Genomic DNA, 17078 nt, shown 5'->3' with positions numbered 1-17078 from the left:
GCGTCTGCCATGGTGCATGGTCCATAGAGGAGGTTATATTTAAGAATAAATGCTAGTTCTTGACTCCTTGCTCTCGAGTCTCTCTTGTCTTGGCCGAGAGCAGAGAATAAGGCACAGAAGCTTGAGTTTTAAAAACCATGCGCTCCATGAAAGTATGTGTGTGATGGTGGGGGGTGGGGGGCGGGGGGGAGTTGATCACAGAAAAGAGTGGTGAAAAATGCACCTACCCGTGAAAGGCTGGAGAAGATCCAAGGAATATTCTAACCTTGCTCACATTATCAGCTTCAGGAAATCAGGTTAACTGTCCTTTGTTCTGGGCACTGCATTATGTTCGGAATCTATATCAAGATGAATACTTTCTCCTTCCCACACATGCTTCCTAACAGCCCCGCACAAATACTATATTGGATTCCGGTACGTCCACCCGTTAACAGAGGAAGCAATTGAAGAGATGGAGAGGGATGGCCTGGAGAGGGCGGTTGCTTTCACGCAGTACCCCCAGTACAGCTGCTCCACCACAGGTAAGCTGCCCGCTGCCGGCGGAGGGCGGCTCCGGCCCCGGTGAGAAGAACGGGAGGCCGGAGGGCAGGAGGAGAGGATGGATCTCTTTCGATTTGAATGGCAAATCCAGCCTGTCTGTGTTAAACGCCAGAGTTCAGGTCTGTCTATTTGAAATCTCATGGTTCATCTGTCCCTTGAGTTATTAGCCAGTGGACTGAGAATTACAAATGGTGGGTGAAAGGCAGCGGCTTCCACTGTCCGGTGCTTTAATGCATGTAGAATGGATCCGTAATGCACCTTAAGCCACTTTCTGTGTTTGTGTAATAAAGCTTTATTTTTATGGCTACGCCAGTATTCTTATTAATGCAGCAAAGGTGATAGATGTTTCCATTTTGCAAGCAGAGGTGTCCGTATAACATTGGAAATATGGATATGTATTTTGGTTACGGGTTGGTTCCTGGTCAAACAAAGCCCAGTTTAGGGTTTCCTTTGCCAACTTCTCTCAGTGTTCTAGATTTGGGGAAGTATTACTAGGTGGTGTTTCCTAGATATTTAATTGGAGCTGGACGATAATGTTTTGCCAATCTCTGTATCATTTAGGTATAGGTAAATCGTCTAATGTCACTCACAATTAACGTCTGTTTGCATTCTTTTTCAAGGCTCTGGGGTCAGCACGTTTTTACTTCTAAATTGCTTTTGGACATTAGTGCATATTATTTCTATAACAGGAAGGAGAAAACAAAAGGCTACTGAAAGAAATCTCGGAAGCCTGCTGTGTGCCTTAAATATTTATTCAGAGCCCCTGTGAAAGTGCCCAAGTTCTCAGACACCCTCAAGAGTTTGAATTGTGATTTCTTTTGGATATGTGTCTTATGACCTTTCTAAGCTATACTTTTTGCCTGGCTTTAAAAAATATATCTTACCATGTAAATGTCTGCTCTCAAAATTAAGCAAGAAGATGGTTATTTATGTGACAAAGGATTGACCAGCGTTGCATCTCACAGCTGGCTCTGCCTGTGTGTTTAAAACGTCAAGGTCTGTGCAGGTTTTCCCCAGGACATAAGGGAAGGCACAGCTTCACTGCAGAGATGTGAAGCCGTGTTCATTCTTGGAGGCCACTAGAGTGCCGTTTGTCTGTTGCTTTATTTAGACACATGTTGTGGCAGCGCCAGTATATTCGATGTATCAATCACTTTTTTTAATCAGGTGATTTTTTTTTTTAGTTATGCTCTCCCCTTAATTACTACTTTAGGCAGTTCATTGAATGTTTCTGAGCGATCCAGAAGACCTCCTGTGGCTTCCAGAAGTCCTTTTGTATTGGCTTGACCACAAAGTTCCTTCAGGCACGGTGTTACAGAAAAATCCAAATGAACTTTCTGGCCAACCCGACCCATCGGACAATGAACATCCCCCTGTGAAATGCGGCTCGCGACATGCAGATGGCGGTGACTGCTTCGTGATTTCTGGAGAGACGGGTTTTGAATCTGGGATGGACTCCGTTTGGATTTATCTGACTCATTGTATTCTGGTCAGAAAAACGGAACTCGATGTATTTTTTTTTTTGAAAATCGAGTCTTAGCCTGAGAGTACATGCGATGTCAGTATGGCTTTGTGCTGGCAAGCGTTTTTTATCTGGAGACTTGACTGATGAATAGTTCTAGGAGAGAAACTAGTGGTGTCAGGAAGCACGGCCGTGTTTTGGAGCATTTGCCCCACGTGAAGATTGACGAGGAGGCCCCATGTTAGGGCTGGTTTCATAGGATTAGGGGTTGGCCCCAGTGCCAAATCCTCTAGGCCAGGAAAAAAATTGCCCTGGGTTGGCACCATCTGCTTTCCTTTCTTTAGTCTTTGAATTTTCATGTTAACCATCTCTTGCTTAGAAATACGAGTTTTGATAGATTACCTACAAGGATTTGGTACCCATTTAACTTATTCTAGGGAGTGAGGATAATTTAATAAAGCAGATAAAAATAGAGAATGAGCTTAGAAGCCTTAATAAGCTGTTATTCTTGTCAATGGGCCATTAAAAAGGATGATTATAAAGCTTTTATTATAATGTGGAAAATATTCGTCTCATGATGCTAAGTAAAAATGCCCTAAGTATTCAGGATACAAAAGTGCCCGTGTACTGAAATTAATTTGTGAAACATCACAGCTATAGGGAAAAATCACTGGAAAGCACCAGTTAGAATGAAACGACGATTGTGGTAGCGTGCTGGGGTCACACCTCGTTTCTTTTTCCTTTCTTTCCCACCCTGTAAATGGGGTTGATTCCCTTCATAACGGGGGAAAAAATGTAACATGCTTTCTGTTGTAAGACTTGGTCCTTGCAAATAACGACTGCTTATATTTCATAAATCCACCACCACTGTGCTTCTCTAGAGAAGTGGCCTCACTAATCTTAGAAAGGTCGTTGAAATTGATTGCTTTTTAGTGATCTGCATTTGCAGGGTAGTTAGATCTATATGCATTTTAGAGTATTGAAATGATTGTAATTAGACTGACTCAGTGCAGAAATTACCTGCTTTGAGCTTATAATTACTGTCTTTACTAGTCTGTTTTTTTACTTTCACCATAACCCACATGCACTAAGTAGCCCCTGTGTATTTCAGGCAGCAGCTTAAATGCCATTTACAGATACTACAATGAAGTGGGCAGGAAGCCCACCATGAAGTGGAGCACGATCGACAGGTGGCCCACGCACCCCCTCCTCATCCAGGTGAGCGACCACCGCCGGCTGCTGTCGCCCCGCTTCCGCCGTGGGCCAGGCTCTCGTCCCTGCCTGGTCTGTGGGTGTCCTTCCAAGCCTACTGTTCTCGTCCTTAAATTGTGTTCTGAGGAATTAAAAAAAAAAGGTATTTGAGTCTTGATTTATTATGCCAGGAGAAAAGAAATGTAAAGGTTAAAGGTTTAACTCTTCCTTTTCTTCAGATTAATAGTATTAGTTACAAACTATAGCAGAATTATGTTTTGAATTTTGTATTTCACAGTGACCAAAAGAACGTTAAAGAATATGCAAGGGAAAAGAATTAAGCAGGGTGTTTAATCTAATCTCCATTCATAGATTGAATAACCAACTAATAGATTCTCTATTTTCTAAATCCATTAAAGTATCAAGACCTAAAGGTTTTAAAGGGACTATATCTACGTGCTCTGAGACATAGAATAAATTTAACGCTTCAGTTGAGAAAGTGTCTATATTAGAAGTTTCATATTTCTCCTATGCAGTTTATATATGTAATATTTTTAGTAACAGATGCTTGGTTTTAAGAGACTCAGTTAAAAGCACAATTGCAAAGCTCTGAAATGCTGCTGTTATACACCTTCTCACCCTTCGACTACAGGACCGCTACTGGGCACTGTCCTCCATCATACACACACTGCTTGGTTCCGCTGGTGGAAGTTTTCTACCTTTGAGTTAGTTTCGGTAGAAGAAACACTAAGTGAGGGGAGCTCGTCTAGTTTGTGTTTCACTCCTCGAACGTTCTCGGCAAAGTGCCTGCTTCAGCGCTTTTTCTGCAGCCCGGCGGCACTTACATCTGTCACCACTAGGTGGTGGTGGACCTCGAGAAACGCTGGCCGGCTCGCCCCGAGCGGTCCGCGTCTTCCTTAGGCACGTAGGTGCTGTCAAGGGTTAACGCAGAGGCCGAAATTCAGTTTTAAGCGAGAAGTGGGAAGAAGGCGCCTTCTCTCAGGGGTGGGTGTCGTTTTGGTCCAGGTGCGGTGTCCCCACCGAGTTCGCTCTTTCCAGGGAGGCGGTTCCCGTCCAGACCGCCTGCAGCCCCAACCTGGCCTGCCTGTTCCGCTCGGAGGCCCGGGGTTGGAAACGAGGGGTGTCTCAGGTCAGCACTGCCATGTGGCAGCAGAGAAGCGGGGATCTGTGCAGCATCTGCCTGCCCTGATCGAGGCAGTAATTAGATTTGCATTAAAATTCAGTCCTTTGAAAAGGGGGGAAGCAGAAAGATGGAAAGGTCTCTTAACTGAGGAAGTCTTCCTTCATAAAATGAAAGGGAATTTTAGAGGCATTTATCCACCCTCCTTGATGGTGTGATTGAAACCTCTGAGAGCCGCCTGCCGCTTTCATTCTGCAGAGGGGCTGCGCCTGGAAAATACCGCAGATGGGTTTTAGATAATTTCAGGGCACTTCTGCTTGCCCACGGCTCCTCAGTGCTGACAACGGCTTAGAGTCTGCTATAAGCCGTAACAAATTGTGTCTCTACTTGCATGCAAGATGATAAAAAGAGAAATCCTACTAAAATCTGGAGGAAACAAAAATTTAGAGTTTATTAGTATTATGTGGATTACACAAGAAGGAGATTTGATATCTAGTGGAAATGGAAAAAAAAAAAAAAACCCAAACTAAACAACAAAAGCTGGAACTAAAAATCTTGTGGTTAATCTACATTTCTACTTATGATAAGTAGTAATTACTGAAAATAGTCCTTTTGCTTCTGTTATCTAACTGCTGGAATATTTAGAGTAAATGTATGTTGCAGGCTGTCTTTAAACTTTGCTCTGGGCCTCCTTATCTGGGCTTGTACAAATATAATCTTTTCTGAGCATCCTTAGTCTACTAACACTGAAAAGACCACCAGAAAATATTGTTTATGTTGGTGTTTAATCCTATCCCATTGACTCTGTAGGTAAATTATAAATTTTGAAAAGGGAGCGAACTCTCTAGGCACCATTTTGTGCCTTTGAGCATTAATTTATCAAAACCTGAGGGTTCTGAGAAAACTAATAATATTCCAACATTTGTTATGGAGTAATTGCTCATCCTGTCGTATTAAACACTGATGTATCAAAAATGCCAACAAGTGCAAATTTACATGGTTTTGGTAAACTGTCCTTTATAATTTTTTTAATATTATGTTTAAAAACATTTTTATTTGGAAATAATTTCAAGCATACATAAAAGTTCCCAGAATAGTATATAAGGAACCCCCATCTCTTTATTTAGATTCCTGTGTTAAAATTTATCCCACTTTATCATTTGCATACCCTTTATGTGTGTGCATATGCGTGTCTATGTATACATAATTTTTTCCTGAACCTTTTGAGAATAAGATGTATATACATACACACACACAGACGTATAAAACCACTCTTTACACCTAAACAGTGTATTCTTTTCCATTGCAATGATACAGTATTCAACTTCAGCAAACTTCATATTGACACTGAAATCTGTCCAACCTGCGTTCATACTCCAGTGTTGTCAGTTCACCCGTTCATGTCCTTTGTAGCCCTTTGCTTTATAAGTTGAATGACAGCATGATTAAAGAGAGAGATGAAAGGAAGCCTCCTCAGGTCTGGTATTTCAGCACCTACTGATGTGACTCTGGACGTGCCGGCCACGGAAGGGGCTTGGCTGGTCTGGTGGACAGAGATGTGGAGGAGCGGGAGCTGCCTTCTGGCCCAGGTTCTGCAGATGGGACCCGACGGGCCCCCCAGTCAGCCACGTCTCTCCTCTGTGAATTGAACGAGAGTGGTGCAACCGTCTCGTCTGCTGTTAGGAAGGTCGTTATGAAGACTGACTCAGGGAGGCCAAGGTCGTAAAAAAGGAACCATATTTTCTTATCCCTCGGTTACTTCTGTCTAATGTATTTTAATGTGATATGCCTGAAAGCCAAACTAAGGGAGATTCAGAAGGACCCTGTAAGCGGTTTTCCTGCTAACGGAGCAAGTGAGAGGTCTTAAAACAACTCCTCCTTCCCATCTGCGTTTCCTTTCCATCTGGAAATGTGCCCTGTGCCTCCCACGGGGAAGCAGGTCCAGAGCGTTCATTTTCAGTGAGCCATTAGCAAGCTTTAGAAGTTTCCCATCAAATTCCCCAGGCCCCTGGAACCGTTATGAGCCATTCTGATGATGAACCAAAGCTAGAGACACTGTACAGTTTGCAGGGTTTTTTTCCCTTAACAGAGACAGTTGCTGTGTTTGAGGGCTTCGCTGAGATTTGTGGTGTCACTCACACAGACTATTTTCTTCTCCTTCCATGTCTTTCTTCCCGCCCCCTCCGTATCCCCCCTTTTCTTGGTGTTCCTGCAGTGCTTTGCTGACCATATTCTGAAAGAGCTGGATCACTTTCCTCCTGAGAAGAGACGCGAGGTGGTCATTCTTTTTTCTGCTCACTCACTGCCAATGTCTGTAAGTAAGAACATTTCGTTGATGACCCAGTGGTAGAGGGATCAAAAGGTTTAACGTGGGTCCAGTTTCCATTCAGCCTAAGCCCAGTGCAAGGAGGGACTCTAAAATCTCAAACTGAGCTTGGTGCTAATTTAGCTAGACTCATTTCTTGAGACCTGAAAATGAAAGTCGCTCAGTCATGTCTAACTCTTTGCAACCTCATGGGCATGTAGTCCATGGAATTCTCCAGCCCAGAAGACTGGAGTGGGTAACCTTTCCCTTCTCCAGGGGATCTTCCCAACCCAGGGGTTGAACCCAGGTCTCCCACATCGCAGGTGGATTCTTTACCAGCTGAGCCACCAGGGAAGCTCTTGAAACCTAATAACAATTAATTCAGACTATGATATTGTGAGTAGATATTATGTTCCTAAGTTCCTTTAAAATGATAAGTTGAAGATCCATTCCTATGTGAGAATTTTATTAAATGGGACAATTAAAGAAGGCTGTTTTCGCCTGCCCTGTTCAAGGAACTTGGATGGTAGGGCTTCCATATTCAGACTGAGCGCTCTCAACCCCATTCTTTTTGTCCTCAAGACTTGACAGAAGTTGTTTGAATTCCAGGAAGTGATTAGTTTTTCATTTGCCAAGGCTCAAGAGCACATTTTGGCCAGTGAATGTAAAGTGTATCCAGTTATGATCTGGTTGCTCCTTGGTTTCTCATATGACACCGGGTGTTTGTTAAAATAGCACCTCTGTGCCATCCTGGTGGGCTGCCATCTATGGGGTCGCACAGTGTCGGACACGACTGAAGCAACTTAGCAGCAGCAGCAGCAGCCATGACTATCGCATTTTTGGAGACAAGAATGATGGAGCTGGTATATGTATGATGTACAGAAATGCCTGGGGTGAGCAGCCCATTTCATCAGCTCGCAGCTAGCACTGTGTCCTGAAAACATCGCTCTCAAAGCTGGAGAGGCGGAGAATTACTGCTGTAGGCATCATTAAGGTTTTAGCTGCAGAGTTAATGAGTTAACCCAGGGTCCTCTCTGGGGCCCCCCTTCTGGCTGGCCTGTGGCGCCACCTGGCGGTCGCCAGGGGCGAGCCCTTCGCAGCCTATGTCTCCCTCTCGCCCGGGGGGCACGATCCGGCAGTAGGCAGCTCTAGAGAGAAGCAAGCTGCTCTTCGGGAAGCCTGCCTGCCCTCCTTTCTGGTACCGCGCGCAGCTTCTTCACACGTCCGTACTCCTGCTCGGCCCTCATCCTTTTTTTATACCCGCCCGTGTGTAATGAGGCAGCGGCTGAAGGGCCAGAGGGAAGCGGGAGAGAGGGAAACACGTGTTCATGTGTGAACAGTTCCAGGTGCTGTTTTCTCTCTGCTTTTCTCTCCCCTCACTTCCCTTTCTCCCCCTCAGGGACTGAACACGCGGCTTCCAGGTTTTTGTTTTGTTTTGTTTTGTTTTTCTGCCCAGGGTCTTGGGTAGAACTGAGGCACACCATGAAGTCAGGAGGGTCAGGATGGGGTCGGGAAGGCAGAGGGATTGTGGAGCTCAAGCTCTGCTGTTCGCCTGCATTTGCTCCTAATGACTTCTCCCCCTTACGTGCTAAGCGCTTCGGGTGTGTTCAACCCTGCGACCCCACGGACTGTAGCCCACCAGGCTCCTCCGTCCATGGGGTTCTCCAGGTAAGAGCACTGGAGTGGATTGCAATTTCCTTCTCCAGGGGATCTTCCCAACCCAGGGATCGAACTCCTGTCTATTATGTCTCCTGCACTGACAGGTGGGTTCTTTACCACTGGCACCACCTGGGAAGCCCCTTTCCCCCTTAATAATGTGTATATATATATATATATATATATATATATATATATATATAAATGTATGTTGAAGTCATTTTGGACTTACAGAAAAGTTACAGAATAGTACAGAGTTCCCTTAGCGTCTCCTAACGTTGACATCTCACATAACCGGAAGTCTAGCAATGGAAACTGAGAACTGAGTGGAGGTGCAGAGCTGTTACCTGAGGACTTCACTCACTTTTCACCAGCTCCTCCTCAGGGGTTGCTTTCCTCTCCCAGGATCTCCCAGGGCAGTTACTTGTCTCAGCTCCTTAGGCTCCTCCAATCTGGGACAGTTCCTCCTCCTGTCATTTGTCTTTCCTGAACTTGATATTTTTGAAGCATGATTTTGTAGCAACGCTGGTAGCCCAGATGGTGAAGCATCTGCCTGCAATGTAGGAGACCTGGGTTCAATCCCTGAGTTGGGAAGACCCCCTGGAGAAGGACATGGCAACCCACTCCGGTATTCTTGCCTGGAGAATCCCATGGGCAGAGGAGCCTGGCGGGCTACAGTCCATGGGGTCGAAAAGAGTTGGACATGAGTGAGCAACTAGTGCACACACAAACACACACAGTTATTCCGCAGCATGCTCCTCCATTTGGATGTGTTGGGTGTTTTCTCATGCGTAGACTGAGGTTGTTTATTATCAGGAAGAATAACCCCTCCTCCCCCCGCCAGTGGCCTGTGCTTCTGAGTGCATCATGCTGGGAGTACATGCTGCCAGTTAATCTCACTACTCCTGAAGTGATCCGTGGTCATCAGCCTAAGGTGGTGTCTTCTGGATTTGCCCATTATAAAGTCACTATTGTCTCTTTGTGATTAAAAATATCTTAAGTGAGCTACTTGGAGATTGTCAAAGAATAGCTCATCATTTCATCTCAACAGTGTTTATTGAACACCTACGCTATTCCAGGCATTGTTCTATCCCCTACCACAAAACAGGGGAATGAACAAAACAGAACAAAAAAATCTTCCCATTCAGGGAATGAGGGGGAGGAGACAGATAATAAGCATAACAGATAAGAAAGTAGTATGAAACAATAGAAGGTAATAAGTGTTGTGGGAAGAAATAAAGCAGGATGGGGGTTTAGAAAGTTGGTACACAACTAAATGGGCTTCCCAGGTAGCTGAATAGTAAAGAATCTACCTGCTAATGCAGGAGACGCGGGTTCGATCCCTGGGTCTGGAAGATTCCCCTGGAGGAGGAAATGGCAATCCACTCAAGTATTCTTGCCTGGAGAATCCCATGGACAGGGGAGCCTGGTGGGCTATGTTCCATGGAGTCTCAAAAGAACTGGACACGACTTAGCAACTAAAGAGAAACGATACAGCTAAATATTAAAGCAGTAAAAAGAAAATGTCTGTTGCACACTTTCAAAGGTGTTCACTTTCAAAGGTGAGGAGCGCTTGCAGACACTGACTGCGCTCAAAGCATGGCCGTGGGAGGAGTGGGGAGAAGGAACTGGAAGGAGCTCGAAGGCACAGACCGTGTTCTCAAGGAGCCTGGAATCCGAACCACGTGCTGCTTCTTTCTCTTACTCCTCTAGTGTTCACCCTTTTGTTCACCTGGTCCCCGTGAACTCAGTAGTTCTATACACTGTCCGTACAGTACTCTTTCAGTTCCATTTCTAAAATCAGGGAGTTCCCTGGGCAGTCCAGTGGTTAAGATCCCGGGTTTTCACTGCCATGGCCCAGGTTCAGTCCCTGTTCGGGGAACTGAGACCCTGCAAGCTGCAGAGCACAGTCAAAAATTAAAATAAAATCAGCCCTTCAGGTAAGTACCAAAAGTGAAGGCCCACCCTGTGCCAGCGTCTCTGTGTCATCCCTGTTCCAGCCGGGGGGCTGGAGAAACCCATCCTCCCATGGTGTGTGTTGTCAGTCTCCTCTGGGTGGCGTGGATGTAGAATCTGATGCATTCCTAGGAACCCGAGAGCTGATTTGGTACCCTGTGTGCCTTTGGCCGATGAAATCCATCCAAGTAAGTTGGGCCCTGAGCTCAGCTGGCGTGGGCATTAGTGCGGAGGACGAGGGGCAGCCTCCAGCCCAGGGCTCAGGCCGCCTCCCTGCCCAGCCCCAGGCTCTCAGAACCCTGCACGGTGTTGGCAACTGAACTCTTGTGTCTCTGCTGCAGGTGGTCAACAGAGGGGACCCCTATCCTCAAGAGGTAGGCGCCACTGTCCAGAGAGTCATGGACAAGCTGGGTTACTCCAACCCCTACCGACTGGTTTGGCAATCCAAGGTAGGTGACTTCCTCACGTTTGCAGGGGGTCAGCTCTTTGGAGGATGTCTATTTTAGGACTTGGTTATAAAAAGATCAGATTTGGCCTTTTCACGCAGACAGAATGTTCTGCAATAACCTGACTGCTCATATGAGCAGGAGGAATTCTGCAAGCAAATATGATGGAGAAGAAAACAAGTGATGAGCAGAATTCCATTGATTCCATTCAAACAAGAGATTATTTTCAGTTGAAATCACAGAAATTCTTCTTTATATTTTGCCAGCTTCTAGACTTAGCAGCAGCAGACGGATTCAAGCCTAATAAAGAAATACCAAAACCCATTAGCGAGGTGTAGAGCGTGGCCCTCACTCTTACAGGGAGGCTGTGTGTGTGCATGTGTGCATGTGTGTGCATGTGAGTGTGTCCGGGGCAGTGGGCTGTGGTGAGACACGGTCCCTGTGTGCACTCCTCCTGCTTTCTCATAGGTTGGCCCGATGCCCTGGCTGGGTCCTCAGACAGACGAGGCCATCAAAGGGCTTTGTAAGAGGGGAAGGAAGAACATCCTTTTAGTGCCAATAGCGTTTACCAGCGATCACATCGAAACGCTCTATGAGCTGGACATCGAGTACTCTCAAGTTCTAGCCAGTGAGGTAAGTGTGGTTATTTATCCCATTTTGATTTGATTTTTTTGAAATGTGATTTGTTTTAAAAGGTAACTCTCTCTGCAGTGATCTAATTGTATCATTCAGAAATATCGCTTGGTATGTGTTCGCATGTACTGTGGCCTCATCGTTCCGGATAATACTTCATCCGAGTTCTGATCTGAGCAAATCGACTTCATCTCCACGTTTGCAGGGGGAAAGCACTTTCGTGCCTTTGCAAAACGGGTGACCGGGCATCACTGCAGGCAACATCATTGTGTTTAGTTTGAGTTACTGTACCCATTGAAAGTAGTGAAAACCACATTTCCTTGAGAAAAAAAATAAGTGTGCTTCTCACCAGTTTGGAAGAAAAGAATTTTATTGTTGTCTGTATAATTCCTTTCTTCACCTAATACTGCCCTTTGCTCAGGCTGTGATGCTGCTTCTGCTGGGTTTCGAGGCCCTAGAATCCTCCTCATTTAAGAAAGACCATGGGATGAACTCTGGAGCAGTTATGTGTTGTAATTTCCCTGACCTCTTTTATGCACTCACTTAATTAGCTGTTTGCTACTATGCTGTGATCAATCTGATTATTGAAATAACAAATACCAACCATCCTGAGTGTCTTGTAATGGAAGATGGATGTGATTGTCATCCACGTGGAGGAAAACCACTGTTGACCCATCTCAGGGCTTCTGAGGGCCGGCCTGAACCTGCGCCCCCTTTGCTAGCGTTGTTTCTGCGGGAACCGTGGAACCCTGGGGACCCAAAGAGACGTCCCCGCTCATCCTGCATCCCAGCTCCCGGCGCTGGTCATCCCACATGTGCTGGGTGGTCTCCCTCTCTGGGACCAGGTGGCAGGTGCCGGGCAGGGTGGAGAGTGGGTTGGGGGGAGCTTCAGCAGCAACCCCCGCCGCCCCCGCCCCGTTTTTTGTGTGTGCCTGCTGGTCCTAAAGGTAGAGGGCGCCTAAGGCGCTTGTCAGCAGTTTTGATAAGAAATTTATGTGCAAGTTGTAACTGGCTAAAATGAGATTGTAGGGTTGTCTATGGACTTCATTTAGTGATGCTTTCCAGGGGCTTCCCTTGTGGTCCAGTGATTAAAATTGCATGCTTCCACTGCATGGGGTGAGGGTTGCATCCCTGGTCAGGGAACTAAGAACCTGCTTGCTGTGTGGTGTGGCCAAAACAAAAACAGTGTTTGAGAACAGTGACCAACAGCAGAATAACCAGCTTACCTCTATATGAAGTTTTAGAATATGTTCGATCTGTTGAGAACTGTGTGTTTGCTGAATCTCACCATTTTCCTGTTTCCAGTCTTCTAACTTAAAAGATACAGCAACCGAAAAGCCATCAGCATTTCAGAAAGGGAAAGAGAAGATCCTAGCTACCTGAGTAAATAATAGTTAGATATTTCTCAATTATTTGCAGAATAATTAGCTGGAATTAACAGGATATTTTTGAGTAAGGATGGTTGTGAAATATAATCCTTAGTTTTTTAACTTAGATTTTTCTAGGTAAGAATATATTTAAAATCCCAACTCTGTATATTAGATCCAATCTAGTTTCAATACACATTAAATTAATTTACCTCTTTTGGCACTTGGAATCAAAGCATGCATAAAAATTTAAGTCTCTAAAGCAACATTCTGCTTAGGTAGAGTCTATAAGTAGGCATTAGAAAGGTGGACTAAAAAAGAATGGTAAGCAGATTTAAATTATTTGAGTATTCTATCCTATAGAACCTCAAAAATGGTTTGGAAACAAAGCACCCATTGGAAGGTCATGGGCTGGGGGATGGAAATAGAAATTGATGAGCAATTTGATAATAGGTAAAAATCAATGTCTGTGCCTGGTATCAGGACTGTTTTTCATTTCTGGGTGGTCTGTGAATACTTGGGTACCAAGACTTTGAGTTGTGTGTGTATCTGTATATGTATTTATTTTTTTGTAGCAGTTTCTTTAAAAAAAAAAAAAAGGGAAAATAAAATGTGTATGTGTTTTCCTCCCTTTTCTCATTTGATTCAGTGTGGACTTGAAAACATCAGAAGAGCGGAGTCTCTTAATGGAAACCCACTGTTCTCGAAGGTATCTCTAATGTTACAACCATTTTAGTAGAGCATGTCGGAGAGTGGTCCTCTGAGAAACTCTTACAGAATATTGGTTTTCTCACATATTAGAACATTTTGAGTTCCAATTAATTAGAAAAATAAAATCGAATCCCTTACACTCCGGCTCTCTCCTCCTTCAGAGAGTCCCTGTTTTCTTATTTCTACCCACCCATCACGACGTCTAATTTAAAATCTGCCTTCCAGAGACAAGGTTCGGCAGGTGGGGTGTGGGGATTTCGTTTTCTAAAACCTGAATTTTCGCCTATTCTCTAAGCTGAGAATTCTTAGGAAAGGAAGACGTTATAGAATTGGGTTCGAAGGGTGCAAATAAATAATTCAGGTGAAGAGAAGCCCCACGCCCTAGTGCTCCCCTGGGCAGATGGGGGCGCGGAGGCGGCGTGGGGAGCAGCGGTGTCTGCGCTTCTGACCGTCTGTCCTTCCCGTCTGTCCTGCAGGCCCTGGCCGACCTGGTCCACTCACACCTCCAGTCCAAGGAGCGCTGCTCCACACAGCTGACTCTGAGCTGTCCGCTGTGCGTGAACCCCACCTGCAGGGAGACCAAATCCTTCTTCACCAGCCAGCAGCTGTGACCCCGGCGGCACGCCGCTGGGAGGTGCGCGTGCCGCCTCCCGACACCTCCGAGGAGGAGGAGGGCGCATCCGGCTGTTAGGGAGGAGGTTACATCCGTGCCGGCGTAGCCTCTGGCCACAAACTGTGTGCTTTCTCCAGGAAGGGGCTCTGAAGTCCTTCTTGAGGGCTTTCTATTTTTATAGACCAACACAGTAAGCATTTATGGTCCCTCCTCCCTGGGTTACTAGTTTGGAATGTCCACTAGACCATTTTTAAAAATGAGTTTTAAAAATGTATCTTCTGAAATGCATACACATTCTCAGTACCGATTTTGGTTTTCTAGCAACACCCCCACCCCCCCAAAAAACAACCGTGCAAGGGTGTGAAGAGTTTGTTTTGTGGGCTGTCAGTGTGCATGGTGGGGGTGGTGGTTTAGTCGCTTAGTCTGTCCGACTCTTTGCGACCCACGGACTGTAGCCCCCAGGCTCCTCCATCCATGGGATTCTCCAGGCAGAGATGCTGGAGTGGGCTGCCACTTCCTTCTCCAGGCAGTGTGCGTGAGGTCTGTTTAAAGTCCCGCACTTGTTTTTTGAAGTGAACATAGTTGAGTAAAGGAGATACAATTTTAGAAAAGAAAGGCGCCTGCTCTTTCCCTCAGCCCGTGGGTTACGGAATGCCGGTCTGATGGTGTAGTGCCCACAGTGACTGCTCCTGGGAGGTCACTGTTGATCGGTCCTTTCGGTCTTCGTGTGTGATCCTCACGTTCCTCACCATCAGACCTAATCAAGCCTAGGTTCCAAAAGTGCCTTGAGGTTCCCCAGGCACGCAGGGCTCGTAAACGTGTAGCAGTTGCGCATTTGTCCTCCCCACCTTGGTGGGGATCCTGGTGGCGCAGGAGAGGGGGCCCCTGATTGCTGTCTCCAGGGGCAGTGCAGCTGGAAATGAAGGGCTGCCCGCCCACAGCTCCTCCCCGACCTCTCCACCCAGCATCTTCTTCATCGTGGTTGAATGTCCCCTTTCCTGCCTTATTTGTTTGAAGATTTTTGAAAAGCCGACTATGTTTTGTAACTTCAAATTCTTTCTTAATTTACAATTTTTATTATAAAAATTATGTAACCATGCTATAGGAAATTTGGAGAAAAGGAAAAGAACCACTCTAATGTGACAATTATAATATATAATTATATTATATTTCATGTTAAGTCATTTTCAGTGATTATTTAAGATGCCATGGTACAACTTTGTTCTTCAAAAAAGCATTTATTTGATTTTTTTTTTTAAGCCAGTGAAAGTATTCATGGAGCCATAGATCTTCTATATTCAGGGTTTACTATATTAATAAATATGATATTATTAAGACTTTAACCAGTATGACTCATTGTCTCTGTTAAATCAAAAGTAAATCAGGGACTTTTGGGAGTCCAGTGACTAAGACTCTGTGCTCCCAACACAGGGGGTCGGGGTTTGATCCCCGATCAGGAACCAGACCCCACGTGCCACAACTAAAAATCCCATGTGCCACACTAAGACCCCAGCACACCAAATAAAAATATATTGTTTTAAAAGCAATCCAAATTTGTTACTAATAAAAATTATTAGGAGGAATTTAATTTGTAATGCAAGAAACATGCCATTCACTTTCATTAATAATTTTCCCCCACTGATAACAGCTCTGAAATTTGAGTAGCATCTACATTTTTTTTTCCCCAAATTGGCTTTCCTATTAGTAGATTTGTTTCCAGAAGAGGGTACATGGCATAGACAGTTGTTTAGAGCTGTCCCCTTCTGTTTCTGCCCACTTTGGGGGAACTGGGTTCAAGGTGGACTTTGAAGGACTGTCCCTCAGTGAAATGAGCTCTGTGGGTTGGCGCTGGAAGGCTGGTCCTGCCTGCAACCCTTCTGCCTCCTCCAGGAAATTCGCCGAGGGCCTGCTCACCTGCACTGCTCGCTGAATGTATGTTATTTTAGAGATGCTGCGGGGAAAGTCCAACCAACAGCTCTGGCTACGGTGTCTGAAGACCCTTATTGCTAAGGAAACTTTAAATCAACAGTGCCTCGGCTGTCAGGAAAAGCATCCTTGACTCTAAGTTGCGCCAGACTGGCCTTTGTAGTGAGAGGCAAAGTGAAAGTGTTAGTGGCTCAGTTGTGTCTGACTCTGCCACACCAAGGGCTGTATTATATAGCCCGCCAGGCTCCTCTGCCCATGGAATTCTCCAGGAAAGGATCCTAGAGTGGGTTGCCACTCCCTTCTCTGGGGGATCTTCCTGACCCAGGGATTGAACCTGGGTCTCCTGCATTGCAGGCAGAGTCTTTACCATCTGGGCCACCAGGGAAGCCCAGTGAGAGGCACAGGGGGATTTAATTATGAGGATCACTGCCTAGGCATTTGTTGATCTAAGAAGTGTTGCCTTCAACTGTTACTAACTAAAGATGGGTAGGGGCCCATGCCTGAAGGTGGAGCATTTGGTGGGATGGAATCAACAGTCGCTCTTTTTAGAACTAATGGTCTGTGGGAATTATTATCCTGTCTGTCAACTTTGAAATACAAATGTTTGCCTGGTAATTAGCAGTGTACAGCTGGCACTTTCTTTAAGCTGCACTTGTGCCCAGACCTGGCTTTAAGTGATGAATCACCTTATACAGCAAACTTGCAGAAGCTGTGATGATGAGGCAGTTTAGCTTGCCAGGGTTATTATAAGGCTCAGAACCCTGTCTATTTAGCACAAGAGGAAGGAACTCTTCTATAGAATATGCATTCTGGAACAACTGACCTTTTTAAGGTTAAAGGAAATTGTTGCACCCAAAGAAAATTTGTTTTGTATCAGGAGAAATGGAACTCATTATTAAAAGCCCTTTAAATGTACATCCATGGCTAGTCAATGCTGACTGGTAAAAACCCATGACTTTCCCTGGTAGTACCTCAGAGTACACATCCCTGCTCAAGTAACCCCTAAGCAGAATGTGACATTTCTCCAGGGTTCTGTCACATTTTTCTTTATGGCTGAAATTATTTAGACAATGATGATTATGTAGCTATATGAAGAGTCAGTGGATTTTCTGTTCCAAATTGTCCAGACTG

The 17078-nt window shown here is 45.3% G+C and overlaps 1 protein-coding gene across 1 annotated transcript in view; it reads left to right on the top strand.

Annotated features, from left to right (window-relative positions):
- The window catches only part of FECH (ferrochelatase), a 35813-nt gene extending 20449 nt beyond the window's left edge, over positions 1-15364 (top strand). Inside the window, exons 5-11 of the mRNA XM_070361522.1 lie at positions 387-521; positions 3114-3220; positions 6550-6648; positions 10593-10700; positions 11166-11330; positions 13347-13406; positions 13885-15364. Coding sequence (XP_070217623.1) covers positions 387-521; positions 3114-3220; positions 6550-6648; positions 10593-10700; positions 11166-11330; positions 13347-13406; positions 13885-14019 — 809 coding nt within the window. The 3' untranslated portion in view covers positions 14020-15364. The remainder of the gene's footprint in view (positions 1-386; positions 522-3113; positions 3221-6549; positions 6649-10592; positions 10701-11165; positions 11331-13346; positions 13407-13884) is intronic.
- Positions 15365-17078: the final 1714 nt, after the last annotated feature.

Source organism: Bos mutus, chromosome 24 (assembly GCF_027580195.1).
Source record: "Bos mutus isolate GX-2022 chromosome 24, NWIPB_WYAK_1.1, whole genome shotgun sequence".
In the NCBI taxonomy this organism is placed as follows: Eukaryota; Metazoa; Chordata; class Mammalia; order Artiodactyla; family Bovidae; genus Bos; species Bos mutus.
The sequence above is the reverse complement of the archived record's forward strand: the minus strand, read 5'-3'. Positions and strand labels throughout refer to the sequence as shown.